General features: G+C 44.2%; 1 protein-coding gene across 1 annotated transcript in view; it reads right to left on the bottom strand.

Annotated features, from left to right (window-relative positions):
- Window positions 1-20,881, bottom strand: part of EGFL7 (EGF like domain multiple 7) — a 57,465-nt gene that overhangs the window by 20,490 nt on the left and 16,094 nt on the right. Inside the window, exons 3-5 of the mRNA XM_089684668.1 lie at window positions 15,715-15,885; window positions 2,980-3,102; window positions 890-1,002 (exon numbers count right to left, since the gene is read on the bottom strand). Coding sequence (XP_089540794.1) covers window positions 890-1,002; window positions 2,980-3,102; window positions 15,715-15,794 — 316 coding nt within the window. The 5' untranslated portion in view covers window positions 15,795-15,885. The remainder of the gene's footprint in view (window positions 1-889; window positions 1,003-2,979; window positions 3,103-15,714; window positions 15,886-20,881) is intronic.

The raw sequence follows: 20,881 nt of genomic DNA, 5'->3' as shown, positions 1-20,881 counted from the left end.
TGTATTCTCCATGTTGGGATTGGTGATGTGGGACACTGTGGACATTGATGAACTTAATACTATGCTGTCTGTGAGTACACAGCTGTTCTATTTATTCATTAAAAATGTTTTATAAAAAGGTAATGGCAAGGCTGGTGCGCCCTTCATTTTTTTTTCTTGTTCTAGTGCAGGTGGGTGTCTCTGAATGCACACAGTGTGTGATTGGGGTCAAGCACCCACATGTTTGTCAAATTGAGACCAGCGGTTGTGTGTAGCTGCTGCATCCCAATAAACATGAATGGGACTGCCTGCACGCAGATGCACAGAAAACCTGTGTGTGAGAAGATGGCCCTTCACATGGGTGTACCCATAGATACAATTTAGATATAAGTTAAATATAATTTTAATATTTTTTTTAGGTTAAAAGAGCTTCTAAAAAGCCTATCACCTTCATTTTCATGTTACCTTTAAGTAACAGTTAAACTCCCCAATAATTCTCTGCAAATATTTCTCATATGAGTTCTTGAAAAATACAAGAAGCAAAGTGAGGTACTTGCAGCAACCAATACATCTTCACATGGTCTTAGAAATGTTCTAAATGAAGTGAATGACAGCAATAAAAACCTGGCAGGGCTTCTAACCCTTCTTGACTTCATCAAAGATTTTTTAAAAATTGTCTGGAGCGGAGCTCTACATTAGAATTTTTGTAATCGGCCGTTATTAGTCAAATGAGGGTGACCAGAGATAATCTGCAGGGTCATTTAATGGAATCAATGGACAGGACAAGTCATTGCAGCTGTCTCTTACATATAGATTTGGAAGTGCTATAAACGGCTCTTCTCTATAAATCAATTCATCATATACTGTAGGTATTGTGGTCATTTCACACAAGCTGCCATTACTGCATTACCTTTGTTACACCCTTGCATGTGGCTGTCCATTCGTTTCCAGCCTGGGCAGCACGTGTACAGTGGATGAGGTGCCTTCTTTGCCACCTGTCTGTAGGAGATCTTGTATACAGTCCTGATAGAAACATGCAAAACAGAATTCACCGTCAGTCAGCAAATTGTGGCTCCACCATGATGTCATTAACAGAGCATGTTTTCAGGATGTCCAGCTTTATCTGCTGCCTGTAGTATATGTTCTCCTTGTGTTCAGTACATTTCTGGTGGTGAAATTGGAGGGTTGTTCTGCCTCACCTAGAACTGATATTTCAGTGTTTGGTGGATGCTCGTTCTGGGCTTTGCACACTGCTGTGGTCATTATAATGGGTTCCCATCATCCATGCTGGATATTTAGGATTTATTTTACATCATGCAGAATGTAGCATTAGGAGCTGGAACATACAAAGATGAATGGGGACATCCAACACTCCCAGGTAGACAGGAACAGATCTGGGAATTATGGCAGATAGATCTCACTGATGGAGTATCAAAGACATATAGAGAACCATTGACTGACTCACCAGTCTCCTCTATAATTCTCCCTTTTGGACAGACCTATGTGTTTGGTGATTAGGCTGTGATGGAAGCAGCCTTCGCCAGGATCCTCCACTCATGGTAAACCTATCCATCAAGACTCTGACCATGAACAAAAGAATACACTAGAAATAGGACTTTATAGGTGCCTAACAATATACATATAATAATATACATTTTTTAAATCATACACATTTATTCGCAAAGTATTAAAAGTACAATGCATTAGTGCCACTCATGGCCTATTTAAAGATCCATAATGTATCAACATTAAAAAGCACTTGTTTCACAGTATAACATTGGATTTCTCACCCTAATATATACATCCTTTATTGTAGTCACATCAGATGACTTCAAGATCCTAGATGAGAGTAGTAGGGGGGATATCAACAATTATGTCAGGACGCGTTTCATGGGTTCCAATATCCTATTTCCTCAGGCTCTGTGAAATGCTTAGTGGTGTCTCAGGGAGTATCCTTTCAGAGTAAAAGAAATTATACCATTTTATTAGTTCTCTTCTATTGCCCCACAATAGATAGTGCATGATCCTTAGGGAGGAAAGAAGCTATATAGCTGCATATCTCAACCTTTCACCATCCCATAGACCATCTTATTGTATATGTGTTTCCCCCGGCAAGGCAATAGAAGAGGGCTAACAGAATGGTATAATTTGTTTTACATTGAAGTGATACTCCTTGAGAGCCCTCCAAGTGTTTCAGAACCTGAGGAAGTGGGATATTTGGAACCCATGAAACGCGTAGTGACATGGCTGTTGAGATTCCCCCGCTACTGTCATTCAGGATCTTGAGGTCATCTGATGTGACTACAACAAAGGATATATATATATTCTCAGAGCTGGGTGGGAAAGCCAACATTATAATGGGAACAGGGGCGGACTGATCATTTGGAAACTCGGGCACTGCCCTAGGGCCTGGGGTCAGTAGGGGGCCCCATGAGATGCCCCTGGTACCTTTTTCATAGGCTTTTTTGAGTTTGGGCAAGGACACAGGGGCCCCATGATCCCCTATTGCCCAGGGACCCCATGAATTGTCAGTCCGCCCCTCAATGTGAAACAAGTGCTTTTTAACATCAATACATTGTGGCTCTGTAAATAGGCCATGCGTGGCACCAATGTGTTGTATTTTGAACACTTTGTGAATAAATTTGTATCATTTTAATAGCGGTGTATATTATTATATGTATATTGTTGAGCACCTGTTGCAGGGATGTTGGTCCCTTTCTGTGTGGTTCTGGCAGTATATATTTATCAAAAACACTGACCATGAGCTGAATCAGCAGCTTCCATCAGTAGCTTCTCCCACAACTGTAGTTAGGTCAGTTTATATGCCCCACACAATTTGAAAGGATAAGAAGTGTTAGGGCATACAGGGAGGTAACTGGTAAACTGATGCTGGTATAAATGGGACATCATATTATCCAGTGCCTGTCAGAGCATGCTGGACTTGTTCCTCCACAACAGTTGCAACTGCAGGTCCCCCCCCCCCGATACGAATATTCCTACCTGTATGTACTACAGACACGATGTCCCTCACAGAGTGTGATCAGTGGATGGTAGACAGGCTGGACAAAAGATTGCGTCACGTACATGACTCCCGTCTGAGTACTGGAGGAGCATAATCTGCGTCTGAAACACAAGAAAGAAAGATGGAGAGGTCATTAACAGATTTAAGCATAATTCAGTTAATTCACTAAGTCAGGGGTCTCGACACTTTCTAAACAAAGAGCCAGTTTACTGTCCTTCAGGCTTTAGGGAGGGCAGCCTGTGTGCAGTGGGAGTAGCAATTGGCCTGGTGAGATCAAACAGTGCATCTTTGCTATTAAATAAGGGAAAAATAATGAGCCATCATTGGCACCAGTGGGAGGAATAGTGCCCCATCATTGGCGCCAGTGGGAGGAATACTGCCCCATCATTGGTACCAGTCGGAGGAATACTGCCCCATCATTGGCGTCAGTGGAAGGAATAGTGCCCCATCATTGGAATCAGTGGGAGGAATAGTGGCCCATCACTGGAATCAGTGGGAGGAATAGTGCCCCATCATTGGAATCAGTGGGAGGAATAGTGCTCCATCACCAGATTCAGGGGGAGGAATAGTGCCTTATCATTGACGCCAGTGTGAGGAATGGCGCCCCATCACTGACGCCAGTGGGAGGAATGGTGCCCCATCATTGGAAACGGGGGGGGAATAGTGCCCCATCATTGGAATCAGTGGGAGGAATAGTGCCCCATCATTGGAATCAGTGGGAGGAATAGTGCCACATCATTGGAATCAGTGAGAGGAATAGTGCTCCATCACCGGATTCAGGGGGAGGAATAGTGCCCTATCATTGAAACCAGTGGGAGGAATGGTGCTCCATCATTGGAGCCAGTGGGAGGAATGGTGCCCCTTCATTGACGCCAGTGGGAGGAATGGTGCCCCATCATTGGCGCCAGTGGGAGGAATAGTGCCCCATCATTGGCGTCAGTTGGAGGAATAGTGCCCCATCATTGGAATTGGGGGGGAATAGTGCCCCATCATTGGAATCAGTGGGAGGAATAGTGCCCCATCATTGGTTTTAGTTGGAGAAATAGTGCCCCATTGTTGATGTCAGTGGCAGGAATAATGCCCCACTGTTGGTGTCATCTGGGAGGAACAGTGATTCTCATCAGTGGGAGAAATAGTGCTCCAAGGGCCAGATAAAGGCAGTAAAAGGGCTACATCGAGCCCCAGGCCACAGTTTGGAGACTGCACTAAGTCATAATAATTGTTATTTGTCATAATAAGAGCTGGAAATCACAGTCGTGCAGCTGAAAATATCTCCTTCACAACGGTATGAATACAATGTACAAAGTTGATCCCCTGTCACTTTTTAGACATTTGCACTGTTGTGTCACATGTCTCCCTAATGGGAATATACAGCAAAATGGCTGATGGCCGTTCTGCTTATTTCCTAGTCTATCCAAAACAAAAAAATACATTTTGGCTTATCTTAGGGGGATATCATATCATTCAATACCATATAATTCTTATGCTGCAGTGGGTGAGACTAGAACCAGAGAACAATGGAACACCTCATGTTGTCAGCATCAGATTTGGGGTCACACAATGAGGATAAAGGCTACAATGCTAGTGGGGCAGAGCATAAAGGCAAGGAAGGCCCAGTGATTCTGGTCATACGATTAATGTCCACCACCAATACTCCTTCCTTGTTTTTCCTTTCCTTTCACTTCTCTGATGGATCCTAGCTGGCAGTAAAATGGATCAGATGTCTGGTGGCCTGTGTAACACACGAGAAGTGTCCTTCATGTAAGGTGTGCTCCATCAGTAGCGGCCTGTGAACAAAGGGCAACAGTTGGCATCTGATGAATGATGGACACAGAGGGGGTAGGAGGGACCCTGCAGCAGTAAAACATGTGTTGTAGTCCCTAATTTCACAGATATTTAGGGAGGAAAGCTGCTGTTGGTCCATCTGTGGGCTAAACTGTCAATCACCACCATTCCAATAGTAATATATGATCCTTCTTTTTATACATGTTTTTCCGGAGGTCATTTCACTACAACACCCAGAACCTACCCCTTTCGGGACAGGAAGTGATGGAAAATCTATCCAAAAGGTACAAAAGTTAGACAAAAAGGCATATTTAGCAGAGTTTGGAAAGATTCTAGAATTGACCCTGTATTTTATTGCTCTCTGTACCATCTTATCCTGGTGACAACAGCACCTCCATTTCGCATACTGGTGTCACAGGTATAGGAAGATCTGCCCAATGAGGTTAAAGATAGAAATAAAATCCTGACACATTTTCACTATTTTTTGACTAAATCTAAAACGATTTACACAGCCATCCAGGGACTTTGTGAAAAATAAATCTGCCAGGTTACTTTAAAGAAAATAAAACCTGAATGCGGTTTTCAGCAAAGTCCTACAGTTTCAATTATCCTTTTGCTAATACCTAATACACTGGGATACTCAATTAGTGATAACACAGGAACAATGCGTCAGCCATTACACGCTGCAGGTTTGACTTGGGCGCAGTGATTAGCCGGCAGGGAAGCGCCTATTCCCTGTAATTAATTTGTTCTCTTTCCTAAATGTTATTCCTTTTTAAAAACATATGTTAAGAAAGAAAAACCTCCATCAAGTATTCTTTGTATAATGGCTACTAGAGAACACCATCGTCTCTGGGAAAAAACAGATTTTAGGGCACCCTATGTCACTTTCAGGAAATTTTTTGTCAGTATAATTATTAATTAGTATATAAATTTATCAATAGGGCCCTTTCACGCAGGCTTTCTGATCAGGTCCACTTTCAGTTTTTCAGGCAGACCTGAGCAAAAGCTCCATGCAGCCTTATAGATAGCCGGAGAACATCTGACAACCTCCAAGTCCGTCCAGGATTGTGACCATTTTTCCATTTTTGCAGACATACATGTGCCAGATTGGAGGTAGTCTGATGTAAACTGACAACAGAGGTCATTTACACGTGGCTGCCCATAGAGCTGTCATGGGTCCGCTTGTGTCCACCGGGCATAGACTGAATGGGCATGGATGTCAAAAAACTGCCATCCATCCCATCTGGCTCTGATTTAGCAGGTGACCTGTTCATGAATCCCCTGCTGAGCAGAGCTGACTCTGCTCTGTGTGAAAGGAGCCTTAGAGTAGATCTAAACTCTATCAGTAAACTCTCCTTTAAGTTTCAACATGTTAATTTCAAAAGTAATTTTAATCCGTTTATAATGACTGTAAACCCTTACGCATACTGAGTGAAGTGACTGGCCTCAGGTGATGCACAGATATGAACCAAATCCTCCTACATAAGTTGCACCTGTTTATCTGCAGTCTTCTCTTCTCTACATCCATTCAAATGACTGAATGTATAAAGCTTGTAGAGCTGTCAGAAAAAAAGGGGAGGGGGGGAGTTGAAGTTACATTCTGCAGAGCTCAGTGAGGAGAGCTCTGATAGCTGATTGGAGGGAACGGACCCCCCTTCACACAGCTCATAGGAACACAGCTGAGAAGATAACTCTACTGGAGGTCCCTCCCTTGTCACCATTTTTCTCTTGGTGTCAGGAAAACTTGCCAATAGTGATTCATGCTGATAGCAGAGGAACAAACAACACACAGAAATGACACTTAGTGCACACTATAGAGGGATATACTTTGCATATAATTCATGTCTGAGATTTACAACCACTTTAAATCTGACACTCCTATTCAAGGATTACCAGGTGATCTAGCTGGTCCTTGTTTGGGCACGTCCTGTTAAGACGTGACATTGCTCTGTATTGTCACCCCTCAACATACCTGAATGAGTGGCAAACCATAAGGCAAAAGCGTTGAAGGAGATTTTAGTGTTTAGTTCACGATTCAGCCGTAAAAGAAAGCCAATGCATCCTGAGGGCATCAACACTCCCACTTCACCAGAGCTTGGAGTAAAGGGATGATGACTTGAAAGGACTACATGGTGTGGCCAGTGGCAGTAGGTAAGACCCACTGACTGGTGTTGACCACGGTGCATCTGGAGTTCAAAAGGATTATAATTTATCAGAGTGATTATAGATTCTTCACACCGGTCCCTCTGGTTCAGCTTTAGATCATCCCCTGATGAAGGGGGAGTGCCGATCAGGGGCGGACTGACAACTCATGGGGCCCCCGGGCAATATGGGATCATGGGGCCCGTGTCCTTGCCCAAACTCAAAAAAGCCTATGAAAAAGGTACCAGGGGCATCTCATGCGGCCCCCTACTGACCCCGGGCCCTTGGGCAATGCCCGAGTTTCCAAATGGTCAGTCCGCCCCTGGTGCCAATGCCCCTGAAATGCTTTCTGGCTGAATTGTGAACTAAACACTAAAATCTCCTTTGACGTCTTTTATGGGTATATTGTAGACTATTAAATTCTTGTTGGACTCTTTAACCTTATGGTTTGATGTCCATTCATGTATGTTTACAATTTAAGTCATTCTCTGGCACCCGTTGAGCTAGGCCTGCTCACTGGCCACAGGTGCCATTCACAGAATGTCTTGCATTTTTCTCAATGAATGCAAAGCCTTCTCTGATTGGACTAAGTGGAGATTGTGACATCACCACCCTGTTCCTCCACCTTATCCAGGCAGATAGGGCTTTGCATTTGTTAAGAAGAATGTAGAGCTTTTCTGTGAATTGCGAGCGCCCTTATGAGTTTTCTGTGCAGCACGTCAACCACTCAGTGGGAGACCCGGAAGACAGTGGCAATCCTTGTAGTAGTGGCACCTACTAAAGTGTCCCACAGGTATGGCATACAGTCCATGCTGGACCACTGTAACTACGCAATGAACCTGGAATTCAGCTTTACATATTTCTTCCTGGAATTCTTTTTTTCTGTCTCCCAATTGTGCTCCTGCATTGTCACCCTGCGACCCTGGTGGAGATTACTAATGGCAATGCCGATACACATTGCACAAACATGGTCCACCATTGTTATAGGAAGCCGGCCCCTGCCAATGTTGTGCAGCTGATACTGGAGCAAGCGCATGTAGATGTAAAGAGGCTGCAGGAGATTAGAAGCACAGAGGTGCAATAAATGATAACAAAAGGTTACAATTGAGTAGTTTCATCAACGTCCCCCAAAGTTTGTGAGGGTGACAGGTGTTGGGTTTCTATGTGAGGCACAATACAAGGGGAGGAGGTGGAAGGTTCTGTTTCATATTGACTGATCCAAAGCCATTAAGAATTCCTACTTTATAGCTAAGCTGACATTGATTTTAAAGTAGAAGGGACAAATAAATTGACCTCTGACCCAACGTCGTTGGCATCCACGTCAACACCTGGAAATCTGACCCATTTCAATGTATTTTAAAGAGAATTTATTGGAAGTGTTTGCATAAATGTCTGCAGGCTGGCCATGAGCCATCACAACCGCAAATATTTCCAGCGAGGACATGAACTGACCTCGCTGTGTGCCTGAACCGCGGGCCGCTTCGCTGACAAGGAGAAGTATGGTTCTCCTTAAAACTTTGTCCGATCGCCCCAAGATCAGATCTCTAATTAGAGACCCCATCAGTCTTGTCATTCACTTCTAGTGTATGGAATGTGTAGTAATTCTCTGTGTGTAATATACACTCAGCTAAGCCGATACGCCGCCGATGGCTGTTATTGCCTATAGTGACGCCAAGCAGGCTGCTGGGGGGTCCCCTGACATGCTAAAAATTCAGATCAGATTTACAGCCACACAAAAACCTGTTTCTGCAGCAATAAATTACACTGAATGAGATTAAATGTAGAGTGACGGTAGAGAAGTCACTTATCCTGACAGCGCTGGCGGGGTACAATGACGGCGGGGGGGGGGGGGGGCATTTCTGGGTGAATTCACTTATAATACAAAACAGATGTGTAAAGGGCCTGGCAACATTTGTTATAGAACGGTCTGTACAGCAGTGCTGCTTGTGCAGATAGGAGAAGGTTCAGGCACAAGATACACACAGCATTTGTGGGGGAATAGATTTGGCAACACACGACTGACTTCCTGTTCAGTGACCCCCAAAGCAGGAAGCTAGTAAATGGCATCTATAAGCTCCTTCGTGTAACTTTGCTTGGTCTTTATTGTAGAGAAAAGGCTGCCAAAGAAAACAACAGCCAGGACACTGTCTTCTGTTACCGAAGTCAGCCCAGTGCTGGGAAATATCTCCACTACCAAGGCTGGTTCACACCAACGCCGCGCTACATCGTGTGTCTGCTGGTGTGCCTTGTGTAGGAGCAGGTAAGAGGCAGCGTGTTTCTTTCTGCTTTTATTTTCTCCTAAAATAACACTTCACTCGAATCTCAGCACAGCAGTACATTGTGACGCGGTGTGGTGAAATGCGGTGTCATGTGATGTGCTGCAATAATATGATAGGACTATATTTTAGCTATGTGTCTGAAGTGCAGGGACGTCCCTAGGAATGGTGTCACCCGGTGCGGTAACACTTGGTGTCACCCCTCCGACGATCCCCGCAGGATGGATCGGATCTGAGGAATGAGCATAATGGATCGGAGCCTGATCCATTATGCTCCCCAATCTGCAGATCCCCGCAGGATGGATCGGATCTGCGAATTGGGGAGGACTCTGATCCATTATGCTCAATCTGCAGAACCGATCCATCCTGCGGGGATGACACCATACATCGGACACACTCCATGAAAAGGTAAGTTTTAAAGCAAGCTGATGATCCCCGCAGGATGGATCGGATCTGCGGATTGGGAAGCATAATGGATTGGACTCTGATCCATTATGCTCAATCTGCAGATCTGATCCATTCTGCGAGGATGACACCAGACATCGAACCCACTCCACGAAAAGGTAAGTTTTAAAGCAAGCTGACGATCCCCACATGATGGATCGGATCTGCGGATTGGGAAGCATAATGGATTGGACTCTGATCCATTATGCTCAATCCACAGATCTGATCCATCCTGCGAGGATGACACCAGACATCGGACCCACTCCACAAAAAGGTACGTTTTAAAGCAAGCTGACGATTCCCGCAGGATGGATCGGATCTGCGGATTGGGAAGCATAATGGATCGGACTCTGATCCATTATGCTCAATCCGCAGATCCGATCCATCCTGCGGGGATCGTCAGCTTGCTTTAACACTTACCTTTTCATGGAGCGGGTCAAGTGTCACCCCATGCGATAGGTGTCACCAGGTGCGGCGCGCACCCCCCGCACCTGCCTAGGTAAGCCACTGCTGAAGTGTAACTCTTAAGGGCTCGTTCACACAGTGTTTAATGGTGTTTAATGTGGAATAACTGCACTGTCACCGTAATGTGTGAACAATCCCTAGGGCAAACTATTATTCTCTATATAGCCCATTTGCACTGCAACACAGGCCATTTTAAGGCTTATTTACACATGTGGCTAGGTGGCGGCAAAAATTCATGGCTGAGCCGTGTTTTTGTCACCCACCAACCACCCCGTTTAAGCTGCAATAAGCAGCAGACGGAGGGATTTTAATGCCACAGTAGCAATGCTTGGCTTCGCATCCATAGCAAAGTTTACCCGACATGTAGAGATCGGTGGGCAGCAAGTCAGCTGCACACTACACATTGAAGCAAATGGGGAAGCGCTGCAAATGCCTACAACACACGTGGTTGCTGCTTGTTTCTGGAAAAAATGAAGTTAAAACAGGAGTCACATGACTTCCTCACTGCATTTTAGTAGCCTCCGAAGTGCAATCTGGATGTGGAAACCTGTATCACCGCGGCTCCCTGCAGACAAAAACTGACAGCTGCCTGCACAATAAAACAGAGCGTTTATCCTGCAGACAGTGTGAACAGGTGCTAAAGGGAACCCATGCTGGGGGAGGTGATGTGGGTGCTGCCATTGTCGACCTTCTGAAAATGCTGTTTGCCTGGCTCTCATGCTGACACAGTATAATTCTATGCCTCTGTTCTAGAACAAGCACCCAGGTAGGGCTGTATATTAGCACCACATCAAAGTGCTGAAGCGAGAGGATCAGCATGGCAGCCAGGCAACTGGAATTTTCAGAAGAAGGACAACAATGGCAGTTGCTGTAAACTTTATTTCTTTATGCATCTTTCATTCACAGTCTTCTGAACACTCTACATATTGACTCTTGACTGACGTTCTTTTAAAGAAATCAGTTTAGGAAAATGTAGTCACCTTTGACCCTGGATAAAATGGGTGGAGCCAATAGCCTTTCCTGCGGTAGGCGTGCTCAGACACCATTAATTGTGGGACAGAGGAGGGAAAATGGTAAAAACTGGCAATAATTGTTCTATGAATACTGAGTTTTGTTTAGATTTTTTTCTGTGGCATCTATGAAACATTTTACACTCATTTTGCTGTGTATTTTCAGGTCTGTGGAGTTGTCCTTTAAGCCAATATTGTGGGAATAATGAAGGCAGTATACCTCTTCTCTATAGACTTACATACAATTAACCCCACTTTTCCACTTGGCGGTCCAGACATCTGTAAGCTCTCCCAAGTGTCTCGCGGGGTCCTTGGACAGCGCTTATGCCTGAGTGGCGCTCCGTCAATCAGTTCTGAGGGCCATTCCCGACACACATTAATACCTCCTGACAAGCTGAGGTTGAGAAGCGTTTGATGGTCGCCGAACAAGGGGAACAGATGTGAGAGCAGCAGGTTTTAGTGCCTCCACCTTTCCACAGTTGTTCCGTCTATTAAAGTACACTGCATTCAACAACATGGAAATGTAATACCTAAACTGGACAAGCTGAGCAACTGTTATTTGCATCCCGGAATTTATCTTCTGCACCTGCCTGCCCTGCCATCTAAATCCCATACCTTGCCAATAATGGTGGTGGTGATGGAAAGCTACCACATTCATGGCTTGTGTGAGCTCACTGCAGCCTCACCCACACCAGAAGTGAATCAGTCTAGGGTCATGTGACCAGAGCCTGCAGGAGCACTTTGAAAATCCTGCTAAACCTGGCTGCAGAGGCTTCTTTGTTGAGGTAGATTGTTTGAACATCCTGACTTTAGCATGGTTGCAGTGCATCATGTAAAGTATCAATAGTCATACTGATTTTATTTGCAAGTGAACATGTAATCCATATTGAACTTCCATTTATTAGCCAAAAAGGCCTCCTCTGTGCCCCTCTCTGATAGCGTTTCACTTCCCTGTCTACTGCCATTCCACTGGTCAGTAGGGGTGATCTCAATGAACAAAGGTAGCTGGTAAGGATTACCCTTAAATATTGGGAAAGTCAGGCCACAGGTAAAGAGAAACGAAATCAGAGAGGGACACAGAAGAGACGAGGGTTTTTCCAAGTCATCTGGTAGTAAATAGGAAATTGACTTTTTAAAGTCTAAAACAAAGTACAGGTTCACTTTAACAGAACTGCAGACTTGCCTGATTACATGATGTCACTGCGCCATTAATTATTATATTTGTCATCAGATAAAAAACTAATTATAATGATCCTTTTAAACTTGTCGCAGTCAATTATCCGCTGATGATTAGTGGAGATCTGATAACCGGATACTTATCACCAATTACATGGCAGTTACTGGTAATTGCACTCATTAAAGCAGCACTCTGCTAGGCGCTATTTGATTGTAATGGGGCAACATGACATTATGCCATTATCACACAAAAAAAAAATTGCGTCCCTTTCTGTGACACAACCGCATTCCTGGTGCTGCTCCTGCATGATCTATCCAATCAGCACATGAGGTGGAAGAAGTGAGTATAACCTATAGCTCACAAAAGTGTCAGTAATTGCCTATTAAATAAAATCAACACTGGACTGTTGCCATTACAGACCTCTCCTTTAAAATTGCTACTTGTCTGGCTGTCCTACTGATCTATTGGCTTCAGTATTTTCCTGATTCACTGACAAGGAGCAAGTATGTAGAAGTGTGCAGATCAAGACATTGGACTTCATTTGGTACAAGCTTGTTCTGGGTCAGTGACTCAGAAATATGGAAGGCAAAGCTGGCCAGGCAACTAGCATTTTCAGATGGAGGCCAACTCTCTTGCGATTGTACCTTGAGCGATTCTTTCATCGCCACAAGGCAGACAGATGGGAGTCGGTGCTCAAGCTGATAGAGTTCTATCATATCAACTGTATAATCTTAATAATCAGAGCGTTCCAAGCTGGCCATATGTATGGATCAAAATTTGTGCTGCTTGATATCCCATGGCTGGGCCAGTACAGTGCTCCATATGGCCACCCACACATCACAGTCCGCCTGTTATTATCAGAGATGTTTAATCGTCCATAATACAGACGTGTGGTGGTGTTTTCAGCCTGGTGCAACTACAATTTTCACCTTCTGACAACATTTTACCTGAGGACAGCATCTGTAATTATTCCACTCAGTGGAATAAACAAAATACGGATCACATGAGCAGCCAGTTTTCAATTTTATCCAATCGACTTGTAATGTGTGTGAAATATTGGACAAGAACACGGCCATAACTAGTGATGAACAAGGAGATGTACTCATTTTTTATTGGAATATGTACATTTACCTCTCTAATCTGTGTAGAATCCTGCAGTTTGGGATTGTGGGCAACCCAGAAATGTGGCCAAATCCTTGTTCATAAATCTTAAGACTCTTTTATGATCTGGCCAATCCATAAGCAGATATTCAGATCATTACTGGCATTTCTATAGCCCTTCACATGTCCCTGGCCACAATGAGTTTACAATCTAAGGCTTGGCCATACACTAATAGATTTCAGATTCCTCCATCCTTGCTAACAGCATGGATGGATGAATCCTCCCTGATAGGCTATTGTGTTGTGAAGGAAATCAAGCAGGAGTGTGCCAACAGGGCCACCAGCTATGCAAATGTCATCAGAAACCATCCTAAATTAAGCTAGCCATAGATGGATTGAATCTCAGTCAGTTCAACAGGGATCGGCTGAGATGTATGGGCTGGCTGATGTTACCCAAGTTGATCCATCGATCAACTTGGGTACAACCAGCCTGTTGGATTTTGAGCATGTGATGAGTGCCTGTGGCTATAGCTGCTGGCAGCAACCAGTGTATTGTGCCAGCTGGGAAGGCACCCTACCCCCAAACCCCCCCCCCCATTCCGGCCGAACACAATAACGCCACGGGAGGCATTCCCCCATCAATGCTGACTGTATTGATGGGGGAATTGAGCGATTTTTTAAATAAAATCTAGGAATCTAAGCTTTAGCTTAAGAGGAAACTTCACTGTTTAAAAAAAAACTGTAGCTTATGACACTTCCCAGACCATGGAGTCCAGGACTGTCTTCCCTGGAGCCCATTCCGTGCCTGGCTTCAGCTCCCTGGTGCTGCCATTTTGGATATGAGAGCTGGCTGTGAATTTGTGATGACACATCCGGCTCCCCGCTGTGCATGCATAGGGCACAGCAGCACTATAAGCCTGGTCCTGCAGTCAACTGGGATGGATCACATGTCCCAGGAGGCTGCAGATAGGGAGTGGGGGGAGTGAAGTTGAAGTAATTCTCACCTAGGCAAGAACTGAGGAAGTGGGAGTGAGTACCTGTCACAAAAAGGTACCTGCACCCTAAAAAAAAAATGAATCACATTTGTTAGAGGAGGAGGGAAAAAAGCGGTACTTTTGCTTTTGAGCAAAAGCAGCATAGTGGCTTGATGGTTAGCACTTCCGCCTGGCAGTACTAGGGTCGTTGGTTCGAATCCCAACCATGGCACCACCTGCCTGGAGTTTGCATGTTCTCCCTGTGCCTGTGTGGGTTTCCCCTGGTTTCCTCCCACACTCCAAAGACATGCTTGTAGGTTAATTGGCTCCTGTCTAAATTGTCCCTAGTATGTGTATGTATGAATATAAGTTAGGGACCTTAGATTGTACGTCCCTTGAGGGTTAGGGACTGATGTGAATGTACAATATATATGTAAAGTGCTGCGTAAATTGATGGTGCTATAAGTACCTGGAATAATATATGTACCTGGAATAAAAAAGGTACCTGCACACTAAAAAAATTATCACATTTGTTAGAGGAGGAGGGAAAGAAGCGGTACTTTTACTTTTGAGCAAAAGTCCACTTTAAGGTGCCTACGTCAAATGCATACTACAATCAGTGTTAGACTGCAGACATTAACCTACCCGCATGTCAAATGTGTCACCTTTTAGTAATTACGTCCTAGAACACCGTGTGAAAGCCGAGAACAGAATGATGCAGGGGCGGACTGACCATTTGGAAACTCGGGCACTGCCCGAGGGCCCGGGGTCAGTAGGGGGCCCCATGAGATGCCCCTGGTACCTTTTTCATAGGCTTTTTTGAGTTTGGGCAAGGACACAGGGGCGCCATGATCCCCTATTGCCCGGGGGCCCCATGAGTTGTCAGTCTGCCCCTGGAATGATGTATAGAGAAATAACTTATGCAAGCACAGAGAGCACATGCAAACTCCATGCAGATAGTGTCCTGCCCAAGACTTGAACTGAGGACTCCAATGCTACAAGGCAGACCACTGTTCAAATAAATTAAAATGACAATTCGCCAGATCAGTGACATGATTCGCTTGTTGTAACATGTGGCTGCGTTAATGGCATCAGCATTATTTTCTGATTGGTTCGGATTGTCATTTGTACAGAATGGTTGTCAGAGACAGGAAAAGTCATTGGAAGTTTTTTCAGGGTTACAGGGTGACACTCCTACTAAACCTTGTATGCAGGGTATAAATCCCGAGCTGTGAATCGGAGGATGGAGAGTGACACGGGACCCCCTCGCTCTCCTACCACAGCACGAGATCTCTCTTTTGTTGGTGAGTTATTTCAAGTACAAAGACAGGCTTACCCCGAGTGGTAGAAGTGATCTGTGCCCGTCGCTCCCAGGATTATCATACTTGTCGTCAGCAAGCAGCCGATCGCCCACATTCTGCGTCCCTGCTGGGAATTATTGTGGATGAAGAATGAATTCACCGTTTTCGATTCTCAGCTGCTTCCACAGGACGCTGCAAAGGAATTCCTGCAACAAAGCACACCAGACAGACGCTTTAATTCACTTTAACTCAGCAGAAGTGTGGCGTGCTGCAGAGCAAAGCAAAGAGCAAGCCCAGTGTGGGTATATGACTGGGGGAGAACTACAAGTCCCAGCATATATACTGAGCTTTAATGGCATATTTAAGAAAGGAGGTTAACATTCAGCCTTATTTTTTACCTTTCATTTCAGCACCTTTCTAAACATTCCTAGTTACTGATTGGATGTAACATTTGATGTAGCTATAACGAATGGTACTGACACCTGTTTTTCCCATTGAAGAATGAAAAGAATAGAATGTATAGCAAACAGAAGTAGATGAAACTTCACACAGGCAAAGTCAGGCGCCAGATGGGCTGTATGAATCTTCCGGTCAGTGTCCAGAAATATGAAAGGGACACATTGTAAAACCCCCGTTCACACCAGAAGGTGAGACTGAGCATGTGTGCTTTTTTTGCACGTTTCCACACATCGTGTTTAGAGCAGCACATTCATTTCAATGGGCTGCCCTATGTGTAAGAAACGTGAAAAAGGTGCCTGGACAACTTTTAAAAATGCGCCACACTAAACCGCACAACATGCATTTTGACATCTGTGAATACATGTGCATTTGCAAGATGCAAGGGATGCCATTAGTTAATGAATGGCATTGTCACACATTTGCAAAGGAGCAACGCGTTTTCATGCAAGCGTTCCCACAATGCACTTGTCAGAACAAAGCCTAATGCTCCCAGCATACACTGCAGACTCACTGGTGCTTGTGCAGCTGCGGACATTATAAAAGACCTTAGATGACTTAGGAACTACAAGTCCCAGAATGTCAGCCAAATTCAATCATGCAAACCAAGACCTATCATGCCCCAAAAATTGTAAATGTATGCAGAAAATTCCCAGATAAAGGCAAGTTTCAGCATTGTGTAGAGATAAAAACAGAGGGCGCATCGGCCTAGTGCATTACCTTTAAAAAATGTATTTATTAATGATAAAAGTAGGTATTGTACTCACAAAATGAGCCACTGAGGAAGAGGCAAGTCCTCGAAACGCGTCGCCTGTTGGAGGTCCTGAGTTCCTATTACGGACAGCCATGCATTGCGGATTGGGCAAAGCGGTTCTTTCACGATGTACCTTTGACTGTATTGTCATTTTGTGAGTACAATGCCTACTTTTATCATTAATAAATACATTTTTTAAAGGTAATGCACTAGGCCGGTGCGCCCTCTGTTTGTTTTTATCTCTACTCAGTATATGTGGACTTCCCCGGTCTTTTGAGGGCAGCAAGGCGTGCATATCCCAAGAAACTCGTGATGTGGTCCTATCTATCCCTAAGCACAAGAGTATCTGGGTTTGCCAGTTTCTTCACTGAAGTTTCAGCATTGTAGTTGGAAGGAAACTACAAGGCCCAGCATGCCCAAAAAGCTCCATTCTTTTGAAGAACATTTCCATCTATCTACATCATGTCACCATAACAGACAACTCCCAGCATGTTTAGAATATGCTAAACTGGCACAATAAGCTTTCTTCTCTGGTCAGTCTATAACGCTGATGAATGAGGGACTACAACTCCCAGCATGCCCAGCTGACTACTAACATATGCAATAAGCTTGCAGGAAAGGGCACACCACAGCTGGGATTTGTGGTTCTCCGGCCTCTGGCAGTCTGAGCATTGTTCAGGCTTAGCAGACATAATTAAAAACAGAAAACAGCTATACACATATGAATAATTGTGTTTGACCAGGCAGCAAGTAAAGGCAATCTTGAAGTAATTAACAGAAATGGAAGCAGAACAGCTTTTTTCCTGGGTTTATTAAATGCCATATCTAACAGAATAAAAAGGGACAAATTATGCAATGAAGAGTGACAAGCATGAGAAAAGGAAAATAGATTGTAAAATAGAGACAATACTGTATATTTGTAGAAAAGGTCCGAGGTGTTATGTAAAGCTGTCCATGGCTGAATGGGCTGAACTAACAGAATCCTCCATTCACACATATGAGGTGGAAGCAGAATAGGCTGATCAGCAGCTGACTGACAAAAGTTTTCTAACTTGTCCATTTAACAGAAGTCTATCAAACGATCAACTTCTGCCAACAGGGACGGCCACACACTGATCGAAATTCAGATCAGTCCCTACTGACCAGGCTGAAGGTCAATCCTTCTATGGCCAGCTTAAGGTCCCTATCACATGGCTGGTTTGCCGAGGCCTCTGGATTACTGCAGCAAGAATCTGCAGATTCTTGCTGCAGAAATTACCAGGTTACGCGATCAGCCACTCAGCCCATTTAAACTAATGGCGGGTTGACAGCGGCCACTGCTGATCGCATGCAGCCGCACACAGAGTAATTAGCTGCGTTTCTAGGACAGATGTCTGAGCCTGGACACAGTCAGCTGAGCAATCTAAGGCTGCTTAGGCATGGCAGCTCCAGAATACACTTTACACAGGCAATCTAAACAATGTGCTGAATAGATGCTACCAACAGAAACTATAATGTGTGCCTACAGTAAGGTTCTGGTATTATTTCCAAATTATTGTATTTTTATTGAGCATGATCATAATGCAAGATTTGATTTAAGCCAACTGTACTAATCATGACCACTACAGATCCTTCGAAAGTTAGAAGTTGCCACAACTAAACAACAAGTCAGTGTTGTTCTATTACTGACGTACTTAACAAGACAAATAATCTGCAGTCAAGCAAGTAAACCAGCGTAGTACTTCTCCTCTCTGGGTAGCTGTGGATGACCCCCTAGATGGTGTGCCATGCTAACATTTAACAACTACTGGTGGAATCCGTGGCTTACTGTAGGGTGGAAAAAAAGTTGGGCATCAGACCTTTTAGTCTGTTCTTGAACTGATTTGCTCAATAAACTCTAGAGAGAGGGTTAGAGGCACAGGATGTCCAAATATAGCAAGATAGGTAGGCTCTTCTAGTAGTTAATATTGCAGTTGACCCTTTAAAAGCATCCAAACAGATTGCCATCACTGTCTGTTGCTAAAGATTAAATGGATCCTCCTCTTTCTCTATGTAGATTCCAGGTCCTTGGCGCTATGCAAGCAATCACAGATACCTTAGTGAGCAGTGAGAACGCCTTCTGATGTCCTTACCAGAAACGAACAGAAGAAGGAGCGCCAGCCTAGTACATCATCCCACAATATTTAATGAGTAATTGTCATAAAATATATTCCCAAACGTGAATTAAAATCACTCATCAAGCTACTTGTCTGTAGCCCTTAAGTCCTAGACTCAGTATACTCCAGAGTCCAAAGGGACTTTGCTGAGGTCCAAATTGGTTGACACGGTTCTAAGGCAGCACCTTCTTCTTCAGAGCCAAAGCCTTCCAATGTCCACCTGCATAATCTGTTAAGCTTTCCAGGACACTCTTCAGCACAGAAGACTCCTCCATACAGGAGCCATCTTCTTCCTCTGGAAATACCCTCCAACAGGGCAGGTGAAACTTCTTAGGCCTTTAGGACAGGCTGGAGTAAGAGCCAAGGAGTGAAATATGGCATCCTCACAATGGCATCCTCACCAGGGGGAAGCCCAGGAGGGAAGAAAACATTATCCTTCTGGCACCAAATATTTATCATCTTCTCTTCTCTGATCACTGGACCAAATGACTCAGTGATTGGCTAAGGTGGATAAATATTCATAACTCACACTAACTACTGAAGACAATTCAACAGCAGCAGGCAGAAATAATCAATGTTCCGAGTTTAGGAGAAACCTACCGAGCATAGAAAATGTGAATGTAGCTCAGGCAGGCTACAGTCTAGCTGAAAAGTTAAGTAACACTCCAGCCTAAAGTGGAACTATTCTCAGACATATGGATGTCACTGGATAAGTCAGGAAACTAGCATTTTTAAAGGGAGAAGTCATTAATGGCAGACTTCATGACATCAGAAAGCACAAGTGTAGTGTATCATTGTATTTATACATGTAGTACCCTCCTAGATAGGTTGCTAGATTGGTTAGATACATTTGTTTTTTTTTAATCCTCTTCAGTCAGTGGAGCAGATTGTGATTGCTTTGGGCAGTTCTGGATTTTATTGGCTGCAGGTGTGATAGTTTCCCCCTGTCTTCTGGGAAATTCTGGAATGTAGTGGGCTGGAAAAGGCAAATCAGCAGCCTGAATATTTATGTAATCTCAGCCACTCCCTGGGGAGGGTGCCCAGTAGGCGGCTGGGGTGTGCATAAACATTCTTTGGTCTGGGGCAACCCTATTCTTGTCCAGGAGGAGAAGTTCCCAATCTGAAAAGCTACTGTCCTTCTAGGCATCCCAGCTGAGGCTTTACATGTGCTCCTTCAGGTCCCAGCTATGCTAGAGCTGGGGGGGGGGCGGTATTTTCCTGGGACTACAACTAATAAAGGGATTGTACTGGGCATCGGGCCTGGAGAGCTCATGGGGGAATGTCTGGCTGTTATTGGTAGGATAATAATAAAAGTGTGTAAAGTGAGCGCTCAGATGTTTAAAAAACTGATTAAAAAATAATATATATTAATATACAGCAGCAAATGCACCAACATAGGATATCCTACAAACCCAGTAAGAATAGATATAAATAAACAAGTGCAGTGCTGCACTTGTTTATATGTTATTGGAAGGAGGCACCCAAGTATCCAGGGACATTGTGAGTACAGACCTGAGTCTAGGATCCTAGTGACTATTTGCTGTTACTATCCCTTGTACACCAGTGCTAATGCTTGTTGTAACCAGATAGTCATAATAGTGTCTCAATGCTGCTTATTCCCTTAGCTGCTACTAGAGAGATTGTACTAAGATGCTTTGACAAAGTGAAGAGTGTCCTCTTGTTATTGTACAATGTTCCTGAAGTATCCCACAGCTCCCTGCATCCCATCCAAGATCATTCAGAATAAAATATGAAAAAGCAATGCCCTACTGTTGCTATGTGCCTGGCTGCCTTTACACTAATCTGGGAGAGGAACCCGTGGCAAACCAGCAGCTTTTCGGGGTGAGAGCTACATAC

Source organism: Staurois parvus, unplaced genomic scaffold (assembly GCF_062004578.1).
Source record: "Staurois parvus isolate SC_StPar_1 unplaced genomic scaffold, SC_StPar_1.0 ptg000352l, whole genome shotgun sequence".
NCBI classification, from domain to species: domain Eukaryota; kingdom Metazoa; phylum Chordata; class Amphibia; order Anura; family Ranidae; genus Staurois; species Staurois parvus.
This window is presented reverse-complemented; position numbering and strand designations above follow the sequence as displayed.